This window comes from Onychostruthus taczanowskii, unplaced genomic scaffold (genome assembly GCF_017590055.1).
Source record: "Onychostruthus taczanowskii isolate IOZ18803 unplaced genomic scaffold, ASM1759005v1 scaffold28, whole genome shotgun sequence".
Classification (NCBI taxonomy): domain Eukaryota; kingdom Metazoa; phylum Chordata; class Aves; order Passeriformes; family Passeridae; genus Onychostruthus; species Onychostruthus taczanowskii.
In genome coordinates, this window is record NW_024500128.1 from 4,285,371 (window position 1) to 4,313,364 (window position 27,994).

The 27,994-nt window shown below is 38.9% G+C and overlaps 1 protein-coding gene across 2 annotated transcripts; it reads right to left on the minus strand.

The window, feature by feature from the left end:
- Positions 1-5,085: 5,085 nt before the first annotated feature.
- TOPBP1 (DNA topoisomerase II binding protein 1) lies at positions 5,086-27,988 on the minus strand. 2 transcript variants are annotated; one of them, XM_041407900.1, is made up of 28 exons: positions 27,969-27,988; positions 27,550-27,637; positions 26,827-26,961; positions 26,136-26,279; positions 25,447-25,628; positions 25,130-25,323; positions 24,169-24,348; positions 23,087-23,256; positions 22,326-22,489; positions 21,134-21,381; positions 20,532-20,845; positions 19,511-19,683; positions 18,265-18,476; positions 17,427-17,713; positions 16,503-16,676; positions 15,493-15,602; positions 14,310-14,433; positions 13,787-13,936; positions 13,173-13,281; positions 12,403-12,595; positions 11,363-11,589; positions 10,085-10,248; positions 9,048-9,162; positions 8,363-8,526; positions 7,294-7,434; positions 6,315-6,404; positions 5,672-5,833; positions 5,086-5,330 (listed from the first exon to the last, which is right to left on the minus strand). In XM_041407900.1, exons 2-28 carry the CDS (start codon positions 27,628-27,630, stop codon positions 5,187-5,189), a joined length of 4,551 nt encoding a protein of 1,516 aa, XP_041263834.1. In that variant the 5' UTR covers positions 27,631-27,637; positions 27,969-27,988; the 3' UTR covers positions 5,086-5,186. The 2 variants fall into 2 exon arrangements, with proteins under 2 accessions (XP_041263834.1, XP_041263835.1); XM_041407901.1 differs by lacking the exon at positions 27,969-27,988 and adding an exon at positions 27,817-27,948.
- Between the last annotated feature and the right edge of the window lie 6 nt (positions 27,989-27,994).

Below are 27,994 nucleotides of genomic sequence, written 5' to 3' on the forward strand. Positions count from 1 at the left end.
AAGCACTGAAGAATAACATGGGGCTTTTTGGAATACTTATGGTGATGATGGTAACGAGTGAAATTAAGGTTCATATATTTATTGGTAGGTGATTAAAATGACTTTCAAATACGTATCTTACATGGTGGGAAGGAGAATTGCTTTTAAGATGTTTGTCATCTATCCCCCTATTAACAAATAAACTACCTTAGTTTTACTGTCCTTCCAGCTCCAAGGAGCTGCTTCTTCCATTCTCTTACCATTTTCCTGCCTTATTTTTCTAATATGTCACTTTTTTTAAGGTGCTGAAGAAACAGCAAATATTCATTGAGATTATCACCGCTAAGAGAAATGGATGCTGTAATATTTTTCTGTATTGTTCTGTCTTTAATACAGCCTAACAACTTATTCGCTTTCTTGACTGCAACTACACAGTGAGCAGATGTCTTCATCAAGCTGCCCCTGGTGATGCCTAGATCGTCCCCTTGAAAGATCACAACTAATTCAGACTCATGTCACAACTTCTACCAGAGCATGTATGAGTGGTTTGAAACCTTTCCAGTATTTATTGCCTTGGTTTTTCCTGTTGACAACTCACCTGCCCCTGATTTGCCAAATTTAGAGTAATTTAGAATATCCTGTCAATCACCATCAACCCAGTAACTTCCATGGGGATTGGCTTTTGCCATTTGATGTACTGAAGTCTTCAGTATCATGTATATAATCCACTCTTCTAGTCAGTGAGTAGCATGGCAAGCTCTTACTAATTTTTGCTCAATCTGATGTTTTCTATTCCTTTTCATGTCTCCTGTCTTCTGTACTGAATTTCCATTCTAGCTCAGTTACAGCAATGAAGTCATCACATTACATCTGTCTGCTTTATTTCAAGTAACTTGCCTACGGAAAACCGTTAGTTAAAATATTGTCATAAGCTTCCTTTTTTAATTAAAACAAACCACTTATTTTGTATATCTTTCAGAGCATGTACAACCCTAGCAAAGGGATTCAAACCATAAAAACTGGCTGATATAATAGAACAAATTTATTGAGAAAAAGACAAAATATGTATATGGTCTCCCAGAACTTCAATTCACTGATTTCAATGGAGTTATTTCTGTCACACAAGGTCAGTTTCATTAACATTTGATTTGAGATCAGAGATTTGGGATTATTTGGCATTTAGGTGTGACAGCCAGAATCAAGTGCCAGTGAACAAGCCCCATAGAAACTTATTTTAAATTTCTGGGTAATTCTCCTCTTTGTGCCAGAGATGAAGCAGACGGATTACTATTACTTAGTCTCTGACCATCAACCACATGAGCTCAGCCATGCTCAATCTAATATACCTGGAGTAGTATTTAACTGGATATTGAAACTGCATTACAGTATTTGAGATGAAGCAACACGGGAGGGTAGGCTTAATCTTTGTGGTTTGTTTCATCTCTTCATTCTCATCATCTTGTGCTTTAAAGAGCATGGAGCTGTAAATGATGTTGTCTTTAAACACTGACTGCATTTCCCAGTCATGTTATGTTTACAGATACAAAGGATGTGTCATAAGGGCAGACTCTAGCCTGGTAGGATACACAGCCTGGCCCTTGAGAGCTGCATTACCTCAGTTATCAGAGTACCACAGCCTAGAGAGCAGCTGCCTTCCAGTACTAATGCTGATACCATGTTGAGAACAATGTACCTTGGATACTGCATCCAAAGATCTGTATCTGTTAGATGTTCTATTACAGCAGTACTCTGTCAAAAAAGTTGTGGCTGCTGGGAGTTGATTAAGTTGGCCAAGGAGAGTTGGGAGTTTTTTACTTTTTGAGGACATGGGTGGAAAACAGAGCCAATGAATCTGAGAGTTGTTAGAATGCAATACTTCATAGCCTCTCCCATGCTTCTGGAAGCCTCACCTCTGCTGGTACACACCCAAGCCCTGTCTTGCCACTGTAGCTCTGTACTGTTACTAACTGCCCAGTAACCTTCAGGACTGACAAGTTCTTTGACCGTGCACTGTGTTTCTACTCGGGGAATTAGGAAAAAGGCAAAGTGGCTTTGGAAACTGGTATGGCAGTGTTTTCTAGGTAATGGGCTCTGCTCATTGGTGTTCCTGGAACTCAAAACTCAGCAAAAATCTGTTGATTTGACTTCTCTTTGCCCTAGAGTATTCCCTCCTTCTTCTGTTCATCTACATTATTACCATGCCAAGGATTTCTTAGTCAGGTGCCTGAATTATTCACCACTTATTTAAAAAGCAGCAGGCAAGAACTCCTGAGTCTTTATCACGTTGCATTGTTTTTGTAGTAGGGCTGTAGTATCACAAACATTGCAAAACTGCCTAGCAAGTAAATGCGGTCTCCTTGAAGTGAAACCTGGAGTCTCAGAGGCTACATGGGAACTGAATTCCCACCGAGTACAGCAAACAGGAGGTAGTAGCACTGTTCACAGCACAACACAGCTTAGCTATGGAAAGCAGTAGGGTTGCATGACTGGTAATGCTCTAGCTTAAACAAAACTGTCTTACCTGGACAGCAGGATCTAGCCTAAAGCATTTTAATTTTTTTTTTAATGAAGAGATTACTGAGGGAAGAATTGTAAGAGGATCTCTCTGTAAATCAAAAGGAAAAAAAACAACCTGAATTTGTTTTCAATAATGTACCAGAATGCCTCAGCACCAGACTTAATGTGAAGAAATTAAGATAATTGTGGACTCAGTGTAGTACAAAAAAAAAAAAAATAATTATACTGTCTGGGGACATGGTTGGCTGGGAGCCTATGGAGCACAGCAGGAACTGTTTCAGCAGAGTTAAATATGATCTGTTTCTGAGAATCCCTGTGTGGCCCCCACAGTTAACACAGGAACCTAATGGTGCCTGTGTATTTATATATTTGTGTTAATAGTCATAACTTAAGTTCAAAACCTGAACTATATATATTTTTGTCAGTAGGTTTTTTTTTACCCTGGTTTACCTATCATGGCTTCTGCGTATGACAACTTCTAACTGTGCAGTGCACACACCTGTTGTCCTTTTGTCCCATGGTAGAGTAATGGTATTCAAACTCTGTAAAGCACTTTCATGATGTTTCCTGTGAAGAAAGCTGAAGAAAATAAATTTATCTTAACAGCACCAACTGAATTTCCATTTCCCAAGTTTGTCTTGCTTGTGTTCCCCTGTGTGTGGCTTACAGACAGCTGGATGTTCGAGGCCCAACACAGAAGGGGAGCTGGCTCTGGCTGGAACAGCTGCTTTCTGCTTCTGTTCCCCCAGCCCTCCCTCACTGTCCTGCCTCAGCCCTGGCTTCAAACCAGTCATCAAGGCCAGAGAACACTGGAGAACATGGAGCACTTAGATCCCAGGTTAATGGTTTCACTGTGGGTTGGTATGTGCCTGATTTTAGCTGCTCCCCCTTCTGCCCTGCCCCAGGATTCACAGCAGCTGCAGGAACTGTGTGGCTCCAAGACTTCTTTTAAAGCTTAAGTGAAGTGGGTCTGGGAATGGGTTTTTATCTATAAAGTGAGAATACCAACACTACCCTTCCACTGCAGCTTCTGGGGATTGGGAAGAAAAAGTCAAAGAAACCTTAGGTCTTGCCTGCTAACACACCTATTTCAAATGCCTGCAACACAAAGCAGCACTTCAGAGGCAGAACAGTGAAATACACAATTCAAAGTTAAAGTTAATTCAAAATATGATGTAAGGCACTAACAGTGGCATTATTTTCAGTATGTGGACTAGGAACAAGCTGGAAATCTTTGATGTCCACATATACCAAAAAAGCATCAAGCTGTTATAAAAAAAAAAACCCCAAAAGTAGGAGGTAAGATGGTAGTCACTGCAGCTTAACATAGCAGTCTTGTCATAGCCAAGACCCCAGTGACAGGGGCACAGATTTTACTGTTTTAAAAGAATCAAATCCCTCACATTTATTCTCAATCCTCTCTGACAATTCCTTCAGGTCATCCTGACAGCAGGTTGCAGAGCTCGCTAACAAAAGATCTGCTGCACTAAAGTAGGAAATCAGAAGCACAAAGTACAGCCTTGCACATAAAGACAAGCTGCTTTCCTGTTCTCTCTCACCTAGAGACCCCACAGCTCAAGTACCCTGTCCCTTCCCCAAGCAGCAAAAGGTTTGTTCTGCCCAGCCCGGAGTGACTCTCCAGGTTGCACAAGGCTTAAATGCTTGTGGCTCAGTCTTGGATCTGCAGCAAATACTGATGCAAACCCTTTCTAGAAAACCATATTCAGCAGAGAGAAAATAAACACAAAATACACCCTGGCCTTCAAGGAAAAAAAGTAAATTAAATAGACTTCAGTGTTACATGTATTCTTCCAGACAACTCCACTGGTCCTGTGCAACTGGATGCTGTGCTTTTCTGTTCAAACAGGCTGCTTAAATACAGCTCTTCAGTTCCACAAGAACACTTTCGCCCAGACTAAAACAGTGCACTCACATACATGAAGTTCTGTAAAAACAGACCCAGACCCACAGTTACTCAAAAGGTTTAAGACTTTGTCAAATATTCTGGCTGTCTGACTAAGAACATTTCCAGCTGCCAGAAACGGAAGTCTTTGTCTGCCTCTGGTTCTTGTCACAGACTCAAACAGGGAACATGGTCAAGACAAGCTTCACCTCTTGGGTAACGGAATTGTTTCTACAGTTGCTGAGCAGATTATTAGCACTCAGGATGGCAGCAACAGCACCTGCAGTCTATAGAAATAATTTAACACACGCTCTATTAGTACAAAAACTTACAAGCCAGTTCTTTTTGTCAGATTTCTCTCTTCCCTTCCAATAGAAAATACCAAAAGATGAAAAAATAACGTAAAAATCTAAGTCTATTACTATATGGGAAATGGAATGGAATTCTCATCAATTGGTGTTTTCCCCACAACACACAGATAAAAGATGTGATAAGCATTTTACAAATTATTTCTGAACTATTATTATGCAACTGTGTCCACAGACAAAATCACTAGTCTAGTGATGGGATAGTTTGGACAAGGTAAAGTGTGTTTTGGATGTAATTCTTGCCATGTTTTTAGATGCCACTGGTAACCAAAGCAATTTTTCCTATAAGCATTACTGCAAATTTATTTTAATCTCAGGACAAGTTAGAAGTAAAACTCAAAGCTTTTAATTTTTTGGGCAAGAATGAAAAAATATAAATATGAACTTAAAAATGTACAAATTAAGAACAGAGAATATGTTTAGTGTATTCTGGATCGCTTGACTCTATTCATTTCTCCCAGTGCTTTCCTTTTCTGGGATGATCCAATTTCAAGATCTGAGTTATTCTGAAGGTAAGACTCAGCTTCTGGCAAGCAGTAAGACTCCATAGGAGGAGGTGGATCCTTCAGTAAAGAAAGAAAAAAAGAATAGATCAGCTCAAGAAGAGCAGCTTCTGAGATAACAGAAACAGCTCATTAGTTGTCTGAAACTGAAACAACAAAACAAACATTACACACCTACATTTTAAATACATTTTGCAAGCAGCTCCCTACCCTGCAAGAGATCCCACCGCCAGCACCAGAACAAGTCATGTTAGAGCATAAATTTGAGGCCACAGATCAAAGCCTCTGCACAGGCACTTTGTGGCAACAATTCCTGGCAAAGGAGGCCCGTGACTGGTAGAGCAGCTGTCCCCTGCAGGGGGCTGGGGCAGTGTGGCAGGTGGAGAGCCCTGGGTGCCCACCTGGATGAGGTAGTCAGCGATGTACTCAGGCTTGAGGCAGTTCACTCCCTGGGCTGCCGCCTCTGCCACGTTCACCCTGGAGTCATCTGGCTTCAGCTTACTGAAGTCAGCAAAGAGGTGAGTTGCTTCTTTAAAGAGAGATGCAGAATGGCCAGAGAACACCTACAGACAAAACACGACCCACAAAAGTTTAGTTGTGATTCTTTGCCAAGACAAATGCAGTTCATGACCTTTAATTTCACTCATCAAACTATCAGAAACCAGTGGGAAATCAAATGCCATTTACAGCTGCATTCTGCACCATCACATACCTGTCCAAAAGGGTGATCCTTCCCATCAGAGCAGAACACAGAAATTCTATCCTCAATTCCCACCAGCAGGACACAGAAATTCTATCCTCAATTCCCACCAGCAGTACTGACTTGTGTAACCTCAGACAAGCTGCTCTGCCTGACCACTTGCAAAGATGACAAAGCTTTTTCCTCCCACCCTTTGACCATGTCTCAGCTACCCTGTGTAAGCAATTTTGTTCATTAAGACCTTTTACTCACATGAAAAATGCCCAGCAGAGAGTTAAACAGAAAGACAAAAATAATTAAACAACACACAGGCATTTCATTGTTTTCTTCAAACAACTACATACTTTTGCTCCTCCTGACTGAAGAAGACGCCTGAATCCTGCTTCCTTGGTTAGATCAACATTCAGGATCACCTTCCAGCCACTGAAAGCTCCCTAGATAAATGACAATTCCATCAAAAGTATGCTGGTACAGAAAAAGTACAAAGATTTAATGGGTCTGTAATTTATCTCTTTTGAGAACATACATCAGATGAAGACTTGCAATTACCTAGTTTTGCCTTTAAGTATGCATGCCAGAAAAAAAATCCACAAAACATACAGCTACCAGCCCCCTCTAAGCGAAGACCCTTGCAGAGAGTATGCTTTCCAAAACACCAGACACTGTGAAAAATTTATCTTAAAAAACCACCAGTTACTTGGAAACATCTTTCCCTGTTCCTCCAGGATGCATTTGGTTACAGTAACAGCACAGAGGGCCAACTGGTTGTCTCCTACAAACACTCAGTGTAGTTTGCCCAGAGGCAAAGGGCGTGGGGGATTTGTTACAAGCATTCATTTGTAAAACACACACCAGATTTTTCCTGACATAATTGAAATATCATCTTTAAATGAATCCTCAACTGCAGCACCTGATTTGAGAGGAGTTGAAGGCTTTGGGGAGTTCAAGCCTCACTTCCAAAAATCTCACTGAAAGACTAAGAAAAACCAGTAACCAGTTTTGGTTTCCTAGCAGAGCTGAGTTAGGTTAGCTCTGAAGAATAATCATCTTCATGGCTGAGGGACATTTACATACACAAGTAGCCACATTCCAGCCTTGGAAAACATGAACACTGGTTCAGAGGAGACTAAGACTTTTAATATACCATCACAGAAACTTCTTTAAAAACAAAATTACTTAACTGGAATATATCAAGCCAAGACATTTTGTTCTTGACAACAAGACAGAACCTTCCCCTGACAGTGAAGTTTTTAGTTTCTTGGTGACAATCCCTGTCCTGTATATCCACACCATACAGCTTGCATTACAGGAGTATCTATATACCTCAACAACACCTGTTTCTTGCTTCCCTTTATGAATTTTTTTCCTCCACCTCATGGCTGCCAGTGCTAGTTTCTTCTGGTTCACACTGATTCCAGACAAAACATTAAGTATGGAGTTACTTCCCCACTCATAGTCTTCTTCCTGAAACAATCATAAGCTTGAATTACAAAACAGTCCTGCCAATTTTATTTTTTTATTAGTAGAAAAATAGATTTTAAAAACCTACACCAAAACCAGAAAATAAAATACCCTGAAACAAATCCCATCTCACTCTAGATATATATATACATACATATATATATATATATATGGATTTTATCTAGCCAAAACAGTTATAGGTAAAATTTAGAGACATGGCTCTGAATTGCATGTTTATTTAAATTAACTCATGTTATCTGTGACATCAAGTCTTGCACACAACCTGATTCCTCTTGCAGTTACATCTACAATAGACTTCAACAGCAAGACAAAGCATCTCACTACACTAGATACCACTGATTATATCTCTGCAGTATCTTCCAAAAGAATTAAAGTTAGTTTTAATACATAAGGATATGAAGCAGCTTCCAGGCATTACTTTAAAGTTAGCCTGATCAATGTAAAAGAACTGTCTGACCCAGGAAAACTGCAAAATTAACAGTTAGGAAGGCATTGGAAGAGGTAGAGTTAAAAAATATTTACATACATGATTATAAAATTTAATTATTTAAAAATAATATGTTCATTTATTGAAAGAATCGAGATTTTATTCCTGGTTTAATAGGAGCCATGTAAATTTAGCTGATAACAGTGAGAATTTACCAAAAGGTATTAAAAGACTCAATTTTAAGAAACAATTATAAAAAGCATAGGTATTTCATTTATCTTATATCAGGAGTTTGGTGCAGTGCTTGTTTTAAGGCAAAGCTGGCCAAAAACCTCTCAGATTTTGGATTCTCTAAAACTCCCATGGCTTGGGCACCCTAAACTAGCAATTAGTTTTGTGAAGTTGTCTTTCCCTAGTAGTGCAAAACAAAAATAAATGCAAAAAAGTAAAACACACTCATGTCCTAGTGCTAGGGTGACATGCCTGAACAAAGCAGCCAGCTCCTCTGCACGCCTCCAGGTAGGAACGATGAAGCAACCACTTTCCAGCTGCCATCGAAGCCAAGAATTTCTCATTCCGAAGAGGATGTCCCACAACAATGTGTGTGCAGCTCGGATCAAAGTACTGTTTCTCAAGTACTATTCCACCTTGAAGTGAGGAATGAATTGCATTCAAATTATTTAAGCATCACGCTGCACGGAGAAAGAATCACCTCAAAGTAAGAATGATTTGAATTCAGACAAAAACTCAGCTTTAATTTACATGGAGAGCATTGTCATTGAAGTGACATGGGCAGAAGCTGCTAGGGAGGGAGAAGCAGCCAGGAAAGAGTGGCTCTGTAAATGCCACAGCAACACAGACAGGAATGAGAGACACCAGAAGAGAGCCCATCCTGGGCACTCCCAACAGTAAAGAATGAGACTGTTGTAAAGACAGCTAAAAGAAAACTATCAGAAGACAAAACCATTGCTGTTTTATGGCAAAGCTGATCACTCACATAATAATAACACTATATTCAAAGAATTGCTCACAAGCACAGAAAGCCATAAATTTGAGACCTCAAATCTGTGAGTCACTAACACAAGCCCTTTCTTCTCCCCAGCATGCCACAGCTGAGCAAACACATACAGACACATAGTATTCTTTGCATTTCACAAATATCTGGTACCTAATTTCTCAATCAGATGGCAGTAATCAAATCTTTCTTGAGGATTAAGAGAAGACAGCTGAAATTTACGGAGTTTTTCTCTTTCTTCATCAGCCTTCTCATCTTCAATAACAACCTAGAAATACAGTAACAGATTTTGAAAATATGACAGAATGATTAGGTTGACAGCTGACTACTTCTCTGCCAAATATTCTGGGTTATTTATATATTAAGTTTTCTTTTAGCTGGGAAAAGCAGAACCAAACCTGTCAGTCACTAGACAAAAACCTTGGATCTTATCATATCATCCTTAGGCTCCTGCTTGAACATCCTCTTGGTTCCCCCTTTCTTCAGGGCACAGCTGAACTAATCTGTCACAAGTAGTAATCCTTCATTCACATCCATGGAATGCCAGGTTGAACACATGAAGAAATCAACATTCCCTTTCTGTCAAGTCAGAATACTGCATTTTTTTGAGGGTCTTTCCACTAAGACAACAAGCTATGCCTCTGAAGACACACAGCTGCTGAAACTTTGAGCCTCAAGTGATATACTGCAGGTGAGACTATAAGCTCATTTTCCTTTCCCTTTCCAAGCTCAAAATGAAACAGAATTTTAAACCAGGTTTTGACAGAAAATAATTTCCTATTTGTACCTAAACATAAAATTCCAGATAACACCAAAGAAACAAAGGCCTAATTTTTTTTTTTCTGTCATCCTAACATAGCTGGAGGAGTTCCAAGTAGTACACATAGCAATTCTTCACTCCAAAGCCTACCTTAGCATTCCAGCACTAACTAATGGGACAAAAAGCTTCATTTGTCTAAACAAACAAGCTTTATTTTTTTGAGCAAATATTATTTGTTAAAAATCTCAAAGGAAGGGGAGTATTGAAAGTAATAGAAAAAAGAGAATAGAACTGCACAAAAGTAATCCACCTCAAGACTTTAAATCCAGATGTGCACATTTTATATTTATCATCAAACTCAAAATTTCTTTAAGTATAACTGCATCTCTCAGAACACAAATCATCATAAATATTTTTCTGTTTGACAAACCTTTTCTTTGGGCTCTGGTGCCACAGGAGGGTTAGCCAGGGGGAAAGCAATGCTGGGGGCCTGTGGAGTAGGGATCAAGTTATCCTTAACTGGTGTTTCGGGATCTCTACATATGGGATTCTTCAGACTTTCAATCACATCTCCATGCCCAGCCTCAGGAGCAGCTGTGAAAGTAAAGTGGTGTTGCTTGACTTGCCTTTGGTAGAATATAATTATGTATAAAGTAAAAGATATAATAAAAAATCCCCACAATTGCTGCTACAACATAAACAGTTATATTTCATAAAGATACTCTTTCATAAAGATACTGCCTTTCATAAAGACACTCTTCCTTATACCACAAAACACCAACAGCAATACTGCAATCATGTCCCTGAATGCCTTGCTTTAAAAAAAAAACAAAACACCTGAAAACCTCAAATGATCTGATTTCTTTGGCTAAACTGCACTGATTTGGTTGAAACAAAAACCAGCTGAATTATCTAATTTTCTTCAACCTCTTCTACGACAAGATCAGTTTTCAGGAAGACTGCTGCCAAAAATTCTGCAAGCAGACTGAGGGAAGGAGTTGGTGGCAGCAGGGAGAGAGAAATAAAGGATTCTGCTATCTCAGAACAGAAAGAAAGCAAAACAGATGAAAAAACATCTGGTTTTGACAGAAAAGGTATGTTGCTTCCTTAATCCTAGCAACAGACTTTAGACTTCAAGAACAGGGAACATAAATAAAGTATCTTTAACTCACAGACCCAAAAAACCAAGCTGTGTCAAGCTGCTGATGGACATGCTTGGGTCAGGATTCGGTAATCTTGTACCCCAATTTTTCACCTACAAATATTTCCACTACAATGGAAAATATTTTGCTTATGGTATTCCCATTAGAATTCCACCACACTTACCTGAGGCGTTACCTGAAAACCAGCTGTGGTTCAAAAAAACAAAGAAACCAAAACAACTTGGAAATTTTTACTGTCTTTCAAGTTGTTGGCATTTTTTTGAAGCCACAGCAGTCTATTTTTAGTAAATATTAAAACTAATATTAGACTAAATATTTTTAGTTTATTTGGTGTTTGAAAAACTAATGAATGGGAAAGCTTCTCTTTAAAAAACAGAAACACATAATGGAGCTCAAAAATGTGAAATTGTATTTTTGGCGTTTGAGAAATACCAACAAGGCTCACTTTTTTGTAAGTAGAACCCAAATGCTACGTAATTTTAGAAGTCCCAAAGACCAAATGGCTGCCATTGCACAGAACAAGGACATTGCATTTGTAATTTTACCTATACCAGCCATCTCTGCATCAGGTACAAATCCTTTGAGGGCAGACTCATCCATGCTCTTATTGGTGTTACTCTGACCTTGCTCAAGGTACTGAGAGGGACTATCAGGCCACTGAAGGTTGCTGACAAGCCTTGCTCTCTCTTCCCTCGCAGTAGGATCATCCCAAATGATCTGCTCGCTCTGGGATGGCTCTGTATTTATATCTGCCAGTGCCTGGCGGGACTGCCTAAGGGAAAAACCAAGACACCTTGGTTTACAGACTCATTTCACAGAAGACTTCCATTCTAGAAGGCAATGTGTTAATGATCACATCAACTGCAGAACCCAAGTGACCTCATTATTAGAAATTTTGTCTGGGAAAGGGGAAAATCTCACTATAGAAACTATTCTAGCACCTTGGCTTTAGGAACCCAAGTATCAGCATGGCTGAAAACGGGCACCCAAAATACCAGTAGATATTTTTTATTATGTGCATATTAATAAGTTTTTATAAAATCACCGTACCTTACTTTATTAAGGCTATTTATTTGAAAATAGGCACCAAGCTAAATGAATTATTTTGCAAGGGTTCCATTACTGTTTTACTGCACATCAGTACTGATGGATTTCAAATCCTATTCTCCATTTGGAGAGAAAAGAAAAATAAAAGAGAAGAAACATTCATAGAAGTGCTCTGCAGTAATGCCTACTACTTCTTTATGACCTATGCAAGTATTCATACACACTTTCTTCAAAAGCTATAAGAACACTAAAGAATCTGAAGAGAAAGAAAATAAGCCAGTTCAGAACCTGAACATTAAAACCAATCATACTATTCTGGTTTTTATAAAAAACACAAGATACCCACTATGGATTAAAACAATATTCTGACTTTACCTAGCACATCCAGTTAAAGATTCTGAATTGCAGGAGAAGCGACTCAAGCACATCAGGAGAAACAGACAATACATCTGAAAACCCTGGAGACCTATTCAAATTTCAATGAATGTCTAAATACATGCAAGGACAAAACAAGACACATTTAAATACAAGTCCATACCTTAGAGCTTCCAAGACCCTACTGCGGCCATTTCGCACAGACCATGCGCTATCAGGAGTGGCTGGAGAGCCATCAAAGCTGCTCCTTGAAAGGGATCCTCTTTGCCCTGGTGGTTTCACTAGTGATGTGGCAGACATGAGCTCCTGCAGCTGCCTTTGGAAGTTCTCCCTCATTTCTAGTGCTTGAGTTAAAACTTAAGAGAAGAAACAAAACTTGTAATATCACAACTCTTATACTGAAACAAGTGAAAAGTGAGTGAACAACCGCAGTCAACCTCCCTCCTCCACCAGAACAAAGACCATACATTAAAAAGAAGAAAAGTACTTGGGCAAGAATATCAAGGAAAACTACATATGCTCTAAGTTACCTATTCTTAGACACAAAGAGAAATCTCCATTTGGCTCACTTCTGCATCTCCTCACACAATCTAATTTAGATCCACAATAACACATTTAATTATATAATATATAGTCCAAACCAAAAATCTGTTACATTAAGGATTAACTTCAGTGTTTTAAAAACAAATAAATGGCAATTAAGTATCTTCCAATGACTGGTCATGATTTCCTTAGGAGCTGTCAAGGTCTTTAAAATAGAGAGGAAAACCCTTTCCTGGCATCCAGCAGCAATAAAAGCTAGCTGTACTTGACCAGTATATTAATCTGCTACCTAAAGTTTCCAGATCTTAGCATTCTGCACCTGAACTGCAAAGGCCCACAGTGATAGTTTGATAGTCCATAAATATTCTGGAAACAGTGATTTACATTTACCTCCTTTGGATTCACTTGCTACAATTTGCTCTTCCCCTACAGTGACTGTTTCCTTAATTTGGTCAGTAGTTACATCATCTTCGGCATCATCTTCATCCACTGGAATAATCTAAAACCAATTAAGACAAGTAGATTCATCAAACACGAATTTTTTTTTTCTTTTTAACCATGTATGACACTTGTATAAATTCTGAAGATGATTAACCTTGCCTTAGAGTAAATCTAACCTTTCTGCTACTGCAATGACAGTAGAACAGTGAACAGTAGCATGGATGACAACTCCAATTCTGCAGTCTTAATGTCTACTACAGCAAGTTCACACCTTGGATCTCATTACCTAAAAGAAAAGATATCTATCTCTTCAAATCTGGAAAGCAAATGCTGAAATGCCTGAGTTTTCCTCCATCACCCTAGGAGATGAATTTTACAAATGCAGAAAAACCTTACAGAACATCTGCAATAGCTACTATTAATGACTCACTAAACCTGATTCAGGACATTGCTGAATTAGTATTTATGTTTTATAAACATGTTTTTATTACTATGTTAATATAACTATTAACTGAATTCAAATCACTTCATGCACTTCATAGCATTGCTATCACACATTATACCTCATTTTCCTCTGCTGGTTTTCCAGTTGAAAGAGGTTTACTGGAGGAGGAGAGACTGATGTCTTGCGCTGCACTGATGTCCAGGCTCATTTTGGGATTGTAAGTGTGAGGAAAGAGAGATTCAGGAAGCCGTTTACATTCTCGGGCACTCTGTAATAACATCAGTTAATAAGAGAAAGATGAGGAACTGACTGAGATAAAAGAAACTTCACACCTAAACATAAGAAAAGTACAATAAAAAACACTGTCAAAAGAAGTACTCCACACAAGGGGAAAAACGTGGTTGCCATTCTGGGAAAAATGTAGCACAAGTGTTCAGTGGAATTTATTTTTTCCTCATGGAGAACAATGTAAATGTACATCAATGAAAAGAGATCACTCAATTTATTAATTTAAAGCAGGATGCAAAACATCAGTCCTTATACATGTTTATAAATGCATCCAGGAAACCCACTGCCATATAATTGGTTTTAAGCCTTCATTTCCCTTTACTTTTAAACAGGGAACAAAACAAGCATCATACCTCTAAAAGCCAATGTTCTGAAACAATATGTATACCCCGTTCTTTAACAGATTTGTACTCCTTATTGTTATCATTCTGTCCGCCCTTATAGATGAAGTGTGTTACTGTTTCATCAAAGCACCATCTGGAAAAGAGAACAAAATACAACTTGAAGATGGAATTTCTATCAAAAAAGTATCATAAATCCAGCTCAAAAATTGTCCTGTCTCTTGTTGAAGTTAAAGTAGTTTTGCCTATTTTGTTATGCCTCAATAAACAATGAGCCCACTTTCTCTGACAGAAAGGCAGCATTCAGTTTCATGACAGCACAACTTCAATGTGTTTTGAAAGCATTCCTGGAGAAGACAAAACTAAATAGGATAATAAACGTATGGGAAGTATACGTGTTGCTTTATGTTTTGTTTCTATTTAGGTGGAATTTTAAAACAGTTTCTGAAAGAATGTGAGATCTACGACAAGAGCTTTTTCTTTTGTTGTCATTTTGAACTGCAAGTGAAATACTGATCCTTGAAGCTCAAAATAAACAAAAATCAGGACTGTTAATTTTTAAATTGATAAAAGCAAGTATTTTCTATCTAATCCAAGTATCTTCAGCATTTCTAAGGTACTGCCAAACATAAGGTTAACCTCCTTCACACCATGAATAATAACACTTATATAAAAGTCAGTAACAAAACACATAAATCAGATTTAATGGAAGCAGAATGATGTTGTAAATCAAAAATGTTAGTTCGTAGTTTCTCTTCATGGTAACCTATTTTCCTAAGCTTTTCTAAGAACACTGACTTAGCCATGCTTACAATCCAGAAAACAACTTGTTTTGAGCCAGGGAGAAACATACACAAATTCACATATTCACATTAGATTAAAAATGTAAAATATAAAGCAAATGTTAAACCATCCAAAAGCTAAATTTCTTCAAACCAAAGAAGAAAAAAAAAATCTGCAATTCAAGAAGACTTCTGGACAAACAGTCTGAGATGGATTTACAAAGAACACAGGGACCGGGGATGTGCCACGGAAAAATAGCTTTATTTCACACTACAAGTAGATGACTTTAATGTTGTTTAGGATGGTGAAATCTAATGTTTATCTGTAGTAAAAGGCATAATAGGATGCAAAGACTCAAAAGTTAGAATTCACATCAGTGCTAAAGCTCAGAAGCCACTGTATTGGCTGATACCTGTAGTCTGCTCCAAGAGAAGCTGCTACTGCATTCAGCTCCCTTTGCCTCTTATTAAGTTTTTTACTAACATATATAACAGCACCAGCTAGAGGCTTGGGCTCTTCTTCCTGGTCAAGCAGCAGGGATAAAAACAGGAGAGTCATGATTAGAAGGCTTCTGTATCAATAACAAAAGTACTTTAATATTTAGTGAAGCATGTAGTAAAATATACAGTCACAACAAAGGTAAGATAAACACACTTCCTCTATTTTTTATGCTCCTCGACCCATGTTCAAAACCCAGCATTATTAACATACCATGCACCAGAAATGCCAAAACAAAGATTCAGCCAGTCTCCCTAGAGCATATTCTACTCCTTTCATCACAGGCTGAACACTGAAATGAAGGAATTATGAAACCTGATACTACTGAAGTATTTCACTGTAGAGGAGTGAGAGAAGTAAGACTAAGGAGCTACAAAACAAGAAGTAGCAGCCTTCCCTTTCCAGAGGTCATTTCTCACCCCTCCAACAGTAAACAGTGCAGTAACATGGCAAGCAATACATAAATTCTCCCTTTCCTCCTACATCTTTTTGTTTTCTCTCACTTTTCTTCTCCTATTAAGCACATAGGTAGGTAGGAAGACACATGCATTAATAAAGAACTCCGAACTTCAGCCCAAGACAAAATATCTAACCCTGTTTAGCTGGAACCTGAGAATTTCTTAAGTGTGGTATCTCATTCCAAGACTACAGTCTAAATGGATACATATTTATTTGCCATTTTACTTAGCAACTGCTTAATATTCAAGACAGTAATGCAGATAGTAGAAAAAGGTTTTTAAATTCTTTGCCTACCATAAGGAAATTCCTTTATCTTACATTCCTTTAACTGTCATTGAAGAATACATGATCATATGAATTTATCACAAATAACAATTCACAAATTCCTTTGTAACTTAAATCACAAGATAAAGCTTTTTCTTAATTAAATCTATGCTCCAGCAACTAAACTCCCAAATTTCCTACCACTTCTGGCTCTGCAGCAGCCAACTGAGGGCTGGCAGTAAGAGCTGCCGCACGAGCTGTGCTGCTTGCCAGTGCCAATTTCAAGTTTCTGCTGATGACTTCAGAGAGAGGCGTGCTCAGTTTCCTGGTTCTTTGTTCAGGACCTCTAGGAGTTTCCAGAGCATCCAGAGCATCCTACCAAAAAAAAGAAGAAACTGACTGCCTTTAATGAACACCTTACAAAACTCTCACTCAAGTGCAAGTTTTACAAATAAGTAGGACTTCGTACTCCTAAACCAGGACAGCAAACTACAGGGAACAGCTACCAAGTGCAACTGTACAAAGTACTACCAAGTACACAAAAGCTGTACAAGGCAAACCCAATCTTAGAGCCTGCAGAAGCAAAACAAGAAGACAACAGTTTATTAATGTCTCTGTTCACTGCCATCTCTGAGAACTGCCCTCAGTGGAAGCCAGTGACCAAACCCAAGTACTCCTAACCTCAACCAATACTTTAATGTACTTGCACCTTGCTCTAAAGCTATTACATTAAAATATGCCAACAAAGTAGCATTTCATCAGAAAATGCGAACACTTGTTTCCAAATACGGGCAGCAATTCCAAGGTGCCTTGTCACATTTATCTAGATGCAAAGAATGCAGACTGGATACTGTCTGAGGTATAGGACACACAAGTATATGGTGCAATTAAGCACAAAGGAGCTTTGCTAAGGACATTACAACACTTACTATTCAATAAATTTAGTCCACAGGCTATTAACTAAACTATATAAACGAGCCAGTTTTTCCTGGCTTTGTTCAAAAGGGCAAGTCTGTATGTGAACAGCATAAAAATGGGTAAAAGCACAGGTTTCTGTGCTGTTTATAGTTTATGCACATATTAAATAGTACTGGCCACACAAACTAAAAAGTTGGCAAAAATCACCTTTACATCAAAAGAAGGCTTGAAGAACTTGTCTTGGGTAAGAAACTTTGATGGTGTGTCAAGATTTAAAGATGGTTCTTCCTGAAGTGGTCCCCCTTGTGCAACAGGAGTTGTCTTCCCAATATGATGAGAGATTACAGCTTGGAAAGCTTTACTCTGAAACCTGCTGATATCAAGGGGGGTCACAGGTTTTTTTCCAGCTACAAGAAGGTGAAAAGGCTGTTCCAAATCAGGAGATTTAACAGTTGCTGGTGTCTTGCTAAGCTGAGTAATGAAACTCTCCATATCTTTAAAAGAAACAAAGAAAACATAAGCAAGTGAACTGTTTTTTTGTTTGAAACAGACCCCACACACTCTTATTTAACCAGCAGCCATGAAGAACTGAAGAGAAGGGCATCAAATCATAGCAGACTAACAAGTCTGAAGTCTTAAGACGGATCTCTCATCAATTCCCATGCAAGCTACAGAACAGCATACATGCCAGAAAGGACCATGTTGAGACACTAAGCTTGAATCCCAGCTGACTGATAACCACAAGACTCCACTAGATTTGCAGCAAACACGTAATATAATTTCTGTAATCACAACTCAACAGCATGGTTGCGTGTACAACCTGGTCTAATGAGAAGTGTCCCTGTCCACAGCAAGGGGTTGGAACTACATGATCTTAAAAGTCCCTTCAAACTCAAACCAATCTATAATTCTATCTTTATATTTGGGAAAATATCCTTTAGCTCTAATACTTTGAAGGTGTTAGGAAAGAAAATTTCATCAAACCTGCCTTCTTTATTGTGAACAGTATGACACAATCATATCCCCTAACTTGCTAAGAACCAACCTTCAGCCTCTGCATTTTCAACCAAGAACTTGCTTTCATCTGCTCTCTTTCCTGTCCTTGCAGACTGCAAAAGCCAAGCTGCAGTGACTGCTGGCAAATTCCACTTCTTTGCAGCTTCATACTTGGAGCCGTTGGGCTCTCTCACCACAAGATGGGTGCTGGCAAACATCCCTTTTTTCGCATTGGCTTTCCGCACAAAGAATTCTTGGACTCTACAATTAGGTTGATAAAACATTCATTTAGTCATAAACAACATTAATCTAGGGCACATTTATATGATATAAATTGTATTCTCACAACAGAAGAAAAACCAATAGAAGCAGATATTTAAGGCAACCCACTTCGCAGTTTACAGCCTAACCTGCAGAAAAGATAAAAATCCACAAATACCCCCCAAATAACCCCCAAAATATCAACAAAAAAAAAATGTTACACAGTAATGTTTCACATCTACCAGCATTGAAAACAGTATTTTTCACATTCAAGTAAACCTCCAGCAATATCCTATTTTCAAATCCTACGCTGGGCCTAACATTCTTCAGCAAGATGAATGGAACAGGCTTGCTTCCCTTTCAGAGTCAACAAGCATCACTTCCAAATGAACAACAGTTTTCTTTATATTACAGTTTTTCTCTTCATCAAGGACACAGTCTTGCAAAAAGATGCCAAGATTGAGAACTCATCAGCAAAGAATGTAGTTCAAACAGGCTACAAACCAAATCAAATTATACTTACTGAAAGCTGTACTATTTTGCCATGTCATGACTAAACATGCTTTTGTTAAAGTTTTTCAAAGATTTTTGTTAACTCTAAGCAAATAGAGCACCATTTCTTAGGAGCTGGGAGAGTGAATGGGGTTCACCAGGCTTATGAGGCAGAGCCAGATAGTACTGAAGTGGTCCTTTGCTAGACAACCAAAGAGCAACTTGGAAGGCCACATCTGAAAACCTGACTTTCATTGATCAGGTTCACAAGCAGAGTAAAAAGTTGCTGAGACTCAGTTACTGAGAAATGAGAGACTGAGCATATTCTGGCAGAAATTAGACTGAGTACTGACCATATTTCCTTAGAAGACAGCAAAATTAAAGACCTATATAATGATGTTTCATTGCTTCAGCACCAGGTTTTGTAAATGGATGGAATTCAAAAGAGCTTTAACTCCAGTATCTGTACAGAAGAAACGAAATGCATAATGGCAATACATTGGCTCTTGAAGAACAAGGAGAAACTGTGACAGGAGAAGTACCTGGCTCCCAGCAGTTCTGCCAGATAAGCAAGGGAGTCCCTCTCTGCACCTGTGAACTGGCTAAAAGAAAGAACACAATCTTCCAGAGGGGTAGCTCCTTCCATTACCAGGACTGGTGTGAAAAGTGGATTGGATCGGAGATCTAAAAGGGCCTGCTGTTCCACGCATGTTATCTTCAAGAAGGTAAAAGACATAAAAATGTCAATCAAACCAAATAGTAACAAAGCCAACAAGATTTCAGCAACTCTACAACAGCATTTATGGACTCAACAATAAGCAATTTTGCTTCTATCATCACACCTGAGACAAATTACTTCCCACTGGATCAAACTCTTTTTTAGACCATGTCTATTTTGTCAAGGTTGACATACTGAAGCATTATTCAGAGCTTTTCTTTTACTGAAGTTCCAACCCTGGAGGTTCCCATAAAACAGGAGGTTTCCAGTTCAGTACATGATCTGAGGGTCTGTATAGATTTACTTCACAGGAAGTTACCTAATACTGAATGTTACTAACAGCAGGTAGTCTGTATCATGGGCCTACTCTTGCCAAACATGGTTAGCATCCTTTGATTTCAAAGCTATAAAGACTTGCTCTTCCGCCACAAATTAAAAAAAAAAACAAACAAACTTATAAAAAGCATGAAACAAACAAAAATATCAAATCGTTATTAGTCAACCAACAAAAATATCAAATCGTTATTAGTCAACCAAGCAAACAGGGCACCATTTGAACAAAAATATCAAATCATTATTAGTCAACTAGCTCCTTCTACAGTTCATTTACACAGAATGCTGTCAGACCTCATATAAGCCTGGGTCATGACAATGCAGTCCTATTTAATGGTGACAAGACACCCTACAGATGCAGAGGCTTTAATGAAGGCTTTTGTTTAGCAAATTTCAAATGAAATGAGGCTGACAATTTCATATTTAAGCCATTAACAACTGCATTTCGACAAGACAAATTTCTAATAGAGATACCTGTTTATTTGGGAATTGAAAAAGTGTAACTCCCTTACCAGCCATGTATTTGTGACAACGTCACCAACAGTTGCCTTCACAGTGCACCCTAATAAAGGTACCACAGCATAGTCTGCAATGGTTCTGCTTTGCAGTGGCAGAACTTCCCCAGCATTCTCCTTTATAATATCTGCCATGCAGGACTCATCCTCTTCACCAAAACCCAGGAGAATAAATCTCTTCCCGAAAAATAAGCCTCCTTCAGCCAGTGCAGAAGACTCTGCCAAAGACCCATTACAGACAGAAGGTTGATTCTCTCCTTGGGCAGTCGAGTTGGTAACATCACTGAAGGATGTTAGTTTCTCAACTTCATCTGAAAGGTTGAAGAAAAATTAAAAAGAACCAAGCATAATAATTGTTTGACAAGAACATCAAAGACAACCCAAAACAGTTTAATGAAGAAATTACAGGATTGTGCTGTTTTCAGCCACATTTTAGTTAAAAACTGTTCTATATTGGCCTATTTAAATTTGAATTTTGAAACACGAAGTAGAAGTTAACATACTGGATGTGAATAAATTTCTAATAAGGAAATTCTGCAAGCTCAAATGCTAATTATGAGCAGTTAAATTTTCTACAGTATGCTGAGCATAGAACATACCAAGTGCAGAGTAGTTATCTACATATTGAGAGAGGAAGTCATCTTCAGCAGTTTTCTGGTGCTTTTTAATGTTCACAGCATCTTTCTTCAAGAGACTGGTTTTTTTTGGAAAAATTGACTTCATTCCAGGTTGTTCTAAAATTGGATTCTCTAACTGCTGGTAGTTTAGAGGGATATAGTGCTCCACTGGACACAGACAACCTTTACCAAATGACTCCAGCAACCACTTCACTGTCACTATATGAGGCCTATAAAATAAAATGTTATAGAAACAAGTCACAGCAGGTTTCAGACCAAAAAAACACAGTATATACACACACACAAAGTCTGTAACTCTCACATTAAGCAAGCTTTGGGCAATTTACAACCCAGTTAAAGTCTTAAAAGACTTTAATTCTTTCAGTCTGAAAACAGAGCATTTCATAATTATTTTCTATAACATAAATTATTATCTGCCACTGCTGCACTGCCAAGTTCTTCCTCCTCAATGCACTAATAAACACACATTAACACATCTTTTCACCAATAAGAACATTTGCTTTTCTATCCATGGCTACCCAAAGACACAATACTGAAAAGAACATGGGGACATACTTATTACCACTAGCTGTAAGTCTTCTCATTTAAATCAAGAATGACTTAGTATTTTCAAATCAATATGTGATTTCAAAGAATCATACAATGGTTTGGAAGAAAACTTAAAGATCATCTAGTTCCAACCCCCCTGCCATGAGCAGGGGACATCTTTGACTAGACTAGGTTGCTCCAACCTGGCTTTGGACACTTAAAGGGATGGAGCACCACAGCTTCTCTGGGCAACCAGAGAAGCCTCACCACTCTGATAGTAAAGAATTTCTTTCTAATATCCAAATTAATCTCCCCTCTTTCAGTTTAAGCTATTCCCCCCTGTCCTGTCTCTATATGTCCTTGCCAAAAGGTCCTCTCCACCTCCCTTGTAGGCTCCCTTCAAGTACTGGAAGAAAACCACAATTAGGTCACCCCAAATCCTTCTCAAACTAATTCTCTCAGCCTGTCTTTGCAGGAGAGGTGCTCCATCCCTCTGACCATCTTAGTGGCCCTCCCCTGAAGTCACACCAACAGTTTGACGCATTTTCTGTGCTGGGGACCCCAGAAGTGGCAGGAGAAAGAAAACAAGATGTAACTAGACCTTAAGCAATACAGTTATCACAACCTGTGAGCCGTCTTGTCCAAAAAGTGTTTCAGCTCATCGTTGTTATCCCCCACAATGACATGAGTAACATCTTCATTAAGTTGATTAAATCGAACGCCACCACCGCAATTAATAAGCCTTCTCATCTTGTCCAGCTTCCTGCCACTGAAGCCACAGAGATAGATCTACAAAGAGAACAGAGCAACAAATAAAGCCTTAAAAATGTAAAAAATCCCCCAACAAACAAAAAAAAAACCCAATAAAAAATAAAGTAGAATGCTTTGGTATAATTTGTTTCAACTGCTGCAGAACACAGAAAGTAGTGCTGCAGCTTCTGAGAAGCAGCAAAAAAAATTAAGCCTTTACAAAGATTAATTTAGCTTTGCAAATTAATCTAGCAAAGCATCAGTGTTTACTAATGGAACAAACCCCTGAAATTGCATAAACAAAAAAACCCCAAACAACAACAACAAAAAAAAAAAACCAAACAAAAAACCGCACCCACATAAACGCACACACTAATTCTAGAACCCATTCACTCTAATGTTTAAATACAGATGCCTATGAATATAAACTTTTCTATTTCTATTACATTTTTAATATAATTATAGTCACACACAGATAGGTAGACACACACACACAAGCACATGGACACAAAATAAATCTGGTATTTGTTGCTGCCCATGGAAATGATTTACTCAAGCAGAAAGTGCCAGTGCTTCAACATAGCTGCTTTGGCATTGTTAAACTGAACATTTCAAAGTATACACTGTTAAACATACCCGACACCCATCTAACAAATCTTCAGCAGCTTGAAAAGAACTTATGTCCAGGTTTTCCAGCTCATCAGAAACAGAATCCAGTCTGCTGCTCATAGCTGAACTACGTGCAGTTTCATTAACACCACTCAAATTGATATTGGATATGTGGCTGACATCCGAAAAGGCATGATCTTTAAATAAAAAAAAAAATTAAAAAGGAGGCATTAGATTTGGCTCATCTCTCTCTGCTGCTTCACTACAGAAAATACAAACTTGCCACTTATGATTTCAAGGTGCTATAAGGAAATGCAAAGCTTGAAGAACGAAAAATAGTAGTTAAGTAAAATCTTTGCTAAACCAAGGGGTTTCTTTACACAGATTGACATTATCTCACTAGAAAGAATGCTGATACACCTTCTGTTTATTTCCTAAAGGATGCACCTATGACCCAGCAGCCAATGAGACTTGTTTTCAAAGCTCTTATTCCAGTTTTGTGGACACCTAGCAGAAGTACTTTTTAAATTAAACAGTACTCTTTATTGTAGAGAAATCAACTCTAATTTAAGTGGAGTCAGCAAAAGGTGGATGCACATTAAAGCTGGCTGTATCTTTTAGGTTCGCATGTGCCCTTACAAAATACTTTAAACTGTCCTTCTGTTATTAGCATGGAATAAATAAAAGCAAGTATATAAAGAAAAACTAAATAGAAAAAGATTAACAAAAACTTATTTGTTCCCCCCCCACCCCTAAGACTGCTGTAAGATTAAACTCATTACAAACTTGTTTTAAACTTAAATCTATGAACAATTGTGTTTTTGTAGGACTTACAGATATACACCACTGGTTCTCAAGCAGACAATCATACACCTAATTCAAGTTTACTTTTTTATCAATCATCCATGCATTTCAAGTCTACACATGCTGGAATATTCAGTGCACATAAAAGCAATCTGTTATGTTTTAAGCTTAAACTGAATCTGGAATCCAAACCATCAAACCACCATTTATAAAAGCAAGCACCTTACTTATATCAAAATAGTTCTTCCTCCTTAATACAAATGTTTCCTACCTTATTGAAACACATTTTAAAATATCTTACTTACTAGGGGGCTTGCTGGTGTCATTTGTAGGTGTTGAGGTACTGGGTGCATTACTCAGTTTTGATACAGCCTCTATTTTATACATCGTCTCATCCTGACAGAAGCCCTTCTTGATGCTGTCGGAAAACCACCGCACAGACACACAGTGCACATTCCACTTTTTGGCACATTCATATTTCTGACCTTCCAGATGAAAACAAAATTGAAAAAAAGTCACAATCATTAAAAGACTAGAGCATCATATAGTGATTGCTGAAAGATGGCTAGACATTAAGAAAACGTAGAAATTCAGGTAACTGATTTTAATGGACAAATTATGTTATACTAAATTGTTGATAAGCTGCTTATGTTGCAACTAAAGTTAGAGTAGAAAAATCTCATGGATGGCTAACCCAAAGTATGACAAGGCATTAAAGAAACAAAAAAGGAAAAAAGGCTTTAAAGGTTTCAAGCACACAAAAGAATAGAGAAAAAGTCCCAGAATATTTCACTGTAAGCAAGGAGAGGGAAATCAAGGCAAAAAAGAAAACCCTTCCTTTCTTCTCACAATAAAACTAAAATCCTTTCATCTCCCCAAGAGAAAGGAAAAGGAGCTTTCATTTTACCTTAGTAGGGAATTTGGAAGGCACAAAGAATAATCAGTTAAAAAAATCAGGCCACAATCCAATTTCAGTCACTGTACAAATGAAGTTCTATCCTGCTCTCTCAAAAAATGTTTTTCTTTTCTTTATCCCCTCTAGGATTCTCCTTTTTCCTTTAAATGCCATCTATATCTCTGGCTTTTTTCCCCTCTTTTGTTCTCTTTCTTATGTCTTTACAGCAAAGTAAAAGTGCTCTGTGTAACTCTTTCCATCAACAGTGATTCCCTAGAGAGAAGTAGTAAGAGCAAGAAGCTCCTGTGCTTACACACCTTCACACTACTTAACTCCAGAAGTGAAAACAGCATTTATTCTGTCAGTTTTACCTTTTGGCTCTTGAACTATGAGGTGAGTGCATTCATTCATCTTGAGCTGCCCCGTGTACTGCCCACCGTGCTCAGCAGTGAGGCGCTGCACTTCTTTCCTGTCGGAGCTGCTTAAGCCAGTGACACAAATCGTGCAGCCAAGGAACACAGGACAGGCGTAGTCTTCCATGTTAACATCAGTGTATCTCATTATGCTACAGGAATGAAAAAGAGAAAGTAGTCATTTTGCAAGTAAAATCAACTAGGAAAAGAAATTAGTCCATACGTAAGAATTACCATTACCCAAAACAAAATCAAAAATTTTGTTTTTTTCATACCCTTGCTGAGACTTATCCCACAATGTCTTAACCCAAGAGGGAAGCAAAATAGGTTTCTTCAGGGAAGCAGCTACCAAGTATTTCTTGCTGCCAACTTCTCCAGCTATAAGATGAGTTACTGACACGTTGAGATCTCTGTATACACATCCACCCATCATTTGCACATATTTATGAACTTCTTCCTGGATGGGGAAAAAAAAAATAGAGAAAACCATCACAGGAAAAAAGAACCTATGTGACAGTCATGTTCACCTTACACCAAAAACATGTATTTCAATTCTCCATTATTTCCCCTAAAAACTGTTAAAAAAATACTAACTAGATATATGTGGGAACCATAAATTCATAACTGTAATTTCCATTTTATTTGCATTTATGATAAGCTGAACATAATATATACCCTAAATAAAAACATGACAATTTTGCTGTGTGAGCAAAATTTTGCAGATGGTTGACATTTTAGGTAACATTAGAAAAAAGGTATCAGAATAAAGTAAACATATATAATCATATTTGAGGTGTATTAATGTATGAATAAACAACACATAGCTTACAAGCCACAGAAGACTTGATGGATCTAGACACAGGCACAATGAGACATACGCTCTGACTGCCACCTTACTAATGAACCATGCAAAGCAAATACCAACGATAACCAGCTGAACAACCCATCCTTGGGAAGGCCTTACCCTCACATCCTTCTCCAGGCTGGTACAGGACACTGTGACGTCGGCCATGGTCATGTTGTACACGGGATGCTCGGCTCTCGGGACGCACCGCTGCGACTGCATGCAGTACAGAACTACCTGTGGTCCAACAATCCTACAGCCAAGCTGCAATAAAATAACGGGAAAACCACAAAGAAAATAAGCAGAGGGCACACTGGCATCAGGAAGGCTTTCCTAGTCCTGAATTCTGAAGAAGGCAGGGCTCTTGGTCTGTCCTCCGCCTTCTCCTCTAGCATCTCCAGGTAGCTAAGTTCTGTTTTTACTTTCAGTTCTGGATTTTCTGTACAATCCCTGTAAATTTTCTGGCCTCAGTAAAAGCAGCTGATGCTATGGCTATGGCCAAAGAATTCCAGCTAGCCTATCTTTGTCCACTAGACAATTCCTTGCAGACCAAACCAAATCATGTTTATCAGGAGATAAACAGTGTAAGATCCAGCTCAGGGACTCCAGCAGAATCAGAACTGACCATACAATTTACTTTTCCAAATGTTTGAGAATAATTATTATGATTTGCTGGTCACTTTCTTCCCTAAATACAGGATGAAGCTCACACTGCTACACTCAGTGCAGGAGGGAACATGCAGGATTTAAGTATGCACATGAGTGCTTCTAAAAAGGAAACAATAGAGCTCAAAGTTGCTGGGTGACATACCTTTTTGAGATGACTGAAACCCACGCCACTGAAAGGATCACAAATGTAAAGTGATTTATCATTTTCCTTTATACTGAGTACTGCTGCTTCTTCGAGGATCTGGAGATGTTCTTCTGACTGGAATTCTTTTATAGACTGCAGGTAAATGATGCATACAACATTTATTTAATTAGCAAATAATTTATGAAGACGCAATCCTGTGCAAACTACACAAGTGCATGTCCTCGAAACAGCTCACAACAAAGCTACCATGCAAACAGGTATTGGCAGAAGAAAGGGCTAAAACACCTCATGGGTGTCCTCCTCATTCCCTTGAGTCCACAATATTCTGACTTAAATATTTGGCACAGAAGCCTTCAGGACCTGATCCTGCCATACAGTGCCTTTGGCTCCCAACTAAGCTCCCAAGGTGTAAAACAAAGCACAGTGTCCTTCCAAAGTTTGTGCTTAGATGAGTGACCACCATCCAGGCCTTCCAGGCTACATGTCCCTTCCCTACATGTCATTGGGTTTTGAAATTGAAGCTATTTCATTAACTTCTCCAACAAAACTGTTCTTGTTCAACAAGTTTTATGACACACTAAGCACCCCTGCTATAGAAACAGCTTGATTTCCAGGTGTACACACATAAGTTAGCTTATTGTATGGCACATGCAGCTAACACCGACACAGAAACCACATTGCCAGTTCACCCAGCTCAGCCAGGTGACCAAACCCACTTACCTCAAGAGCTTTAGAAAAATACTGCGAGCTCCCGGGAGACCTTATGAACTTCACGAAAAACGGTTCCTTACTACTTCTCATCCTTCAACTAAGAAGCAAAACCCAGTGAGCCCGTGACATTCCCGCCGCAGCCCGGAAGCCCTCTCGCCCCCGTCCCCGTCGGGCCGCAGGGCCAGCACACGCCGTCCGGCCCCGGCGGCACCGACTTCAAACGGGCACGGAGGGGCGGGGACTGCCCGGCCCCCAACCCAGAGACCCCTTCCTCACCGGGAGGCCCCTTCCCCAGCGGGAGGCCCGTTCCGCACGGAGCCCAATGCCCGTAGGGAAAGGGTCCCTGCTGGGCACCGGGTGCCCGGCGCTCCCAGCCCCCGACAGACCCGGCCCGGCCCCGCCGCAGCCGCGCCGACCCAGCCCCTCACCCGCGCGGGAAAGCGGCGCTGCTGGC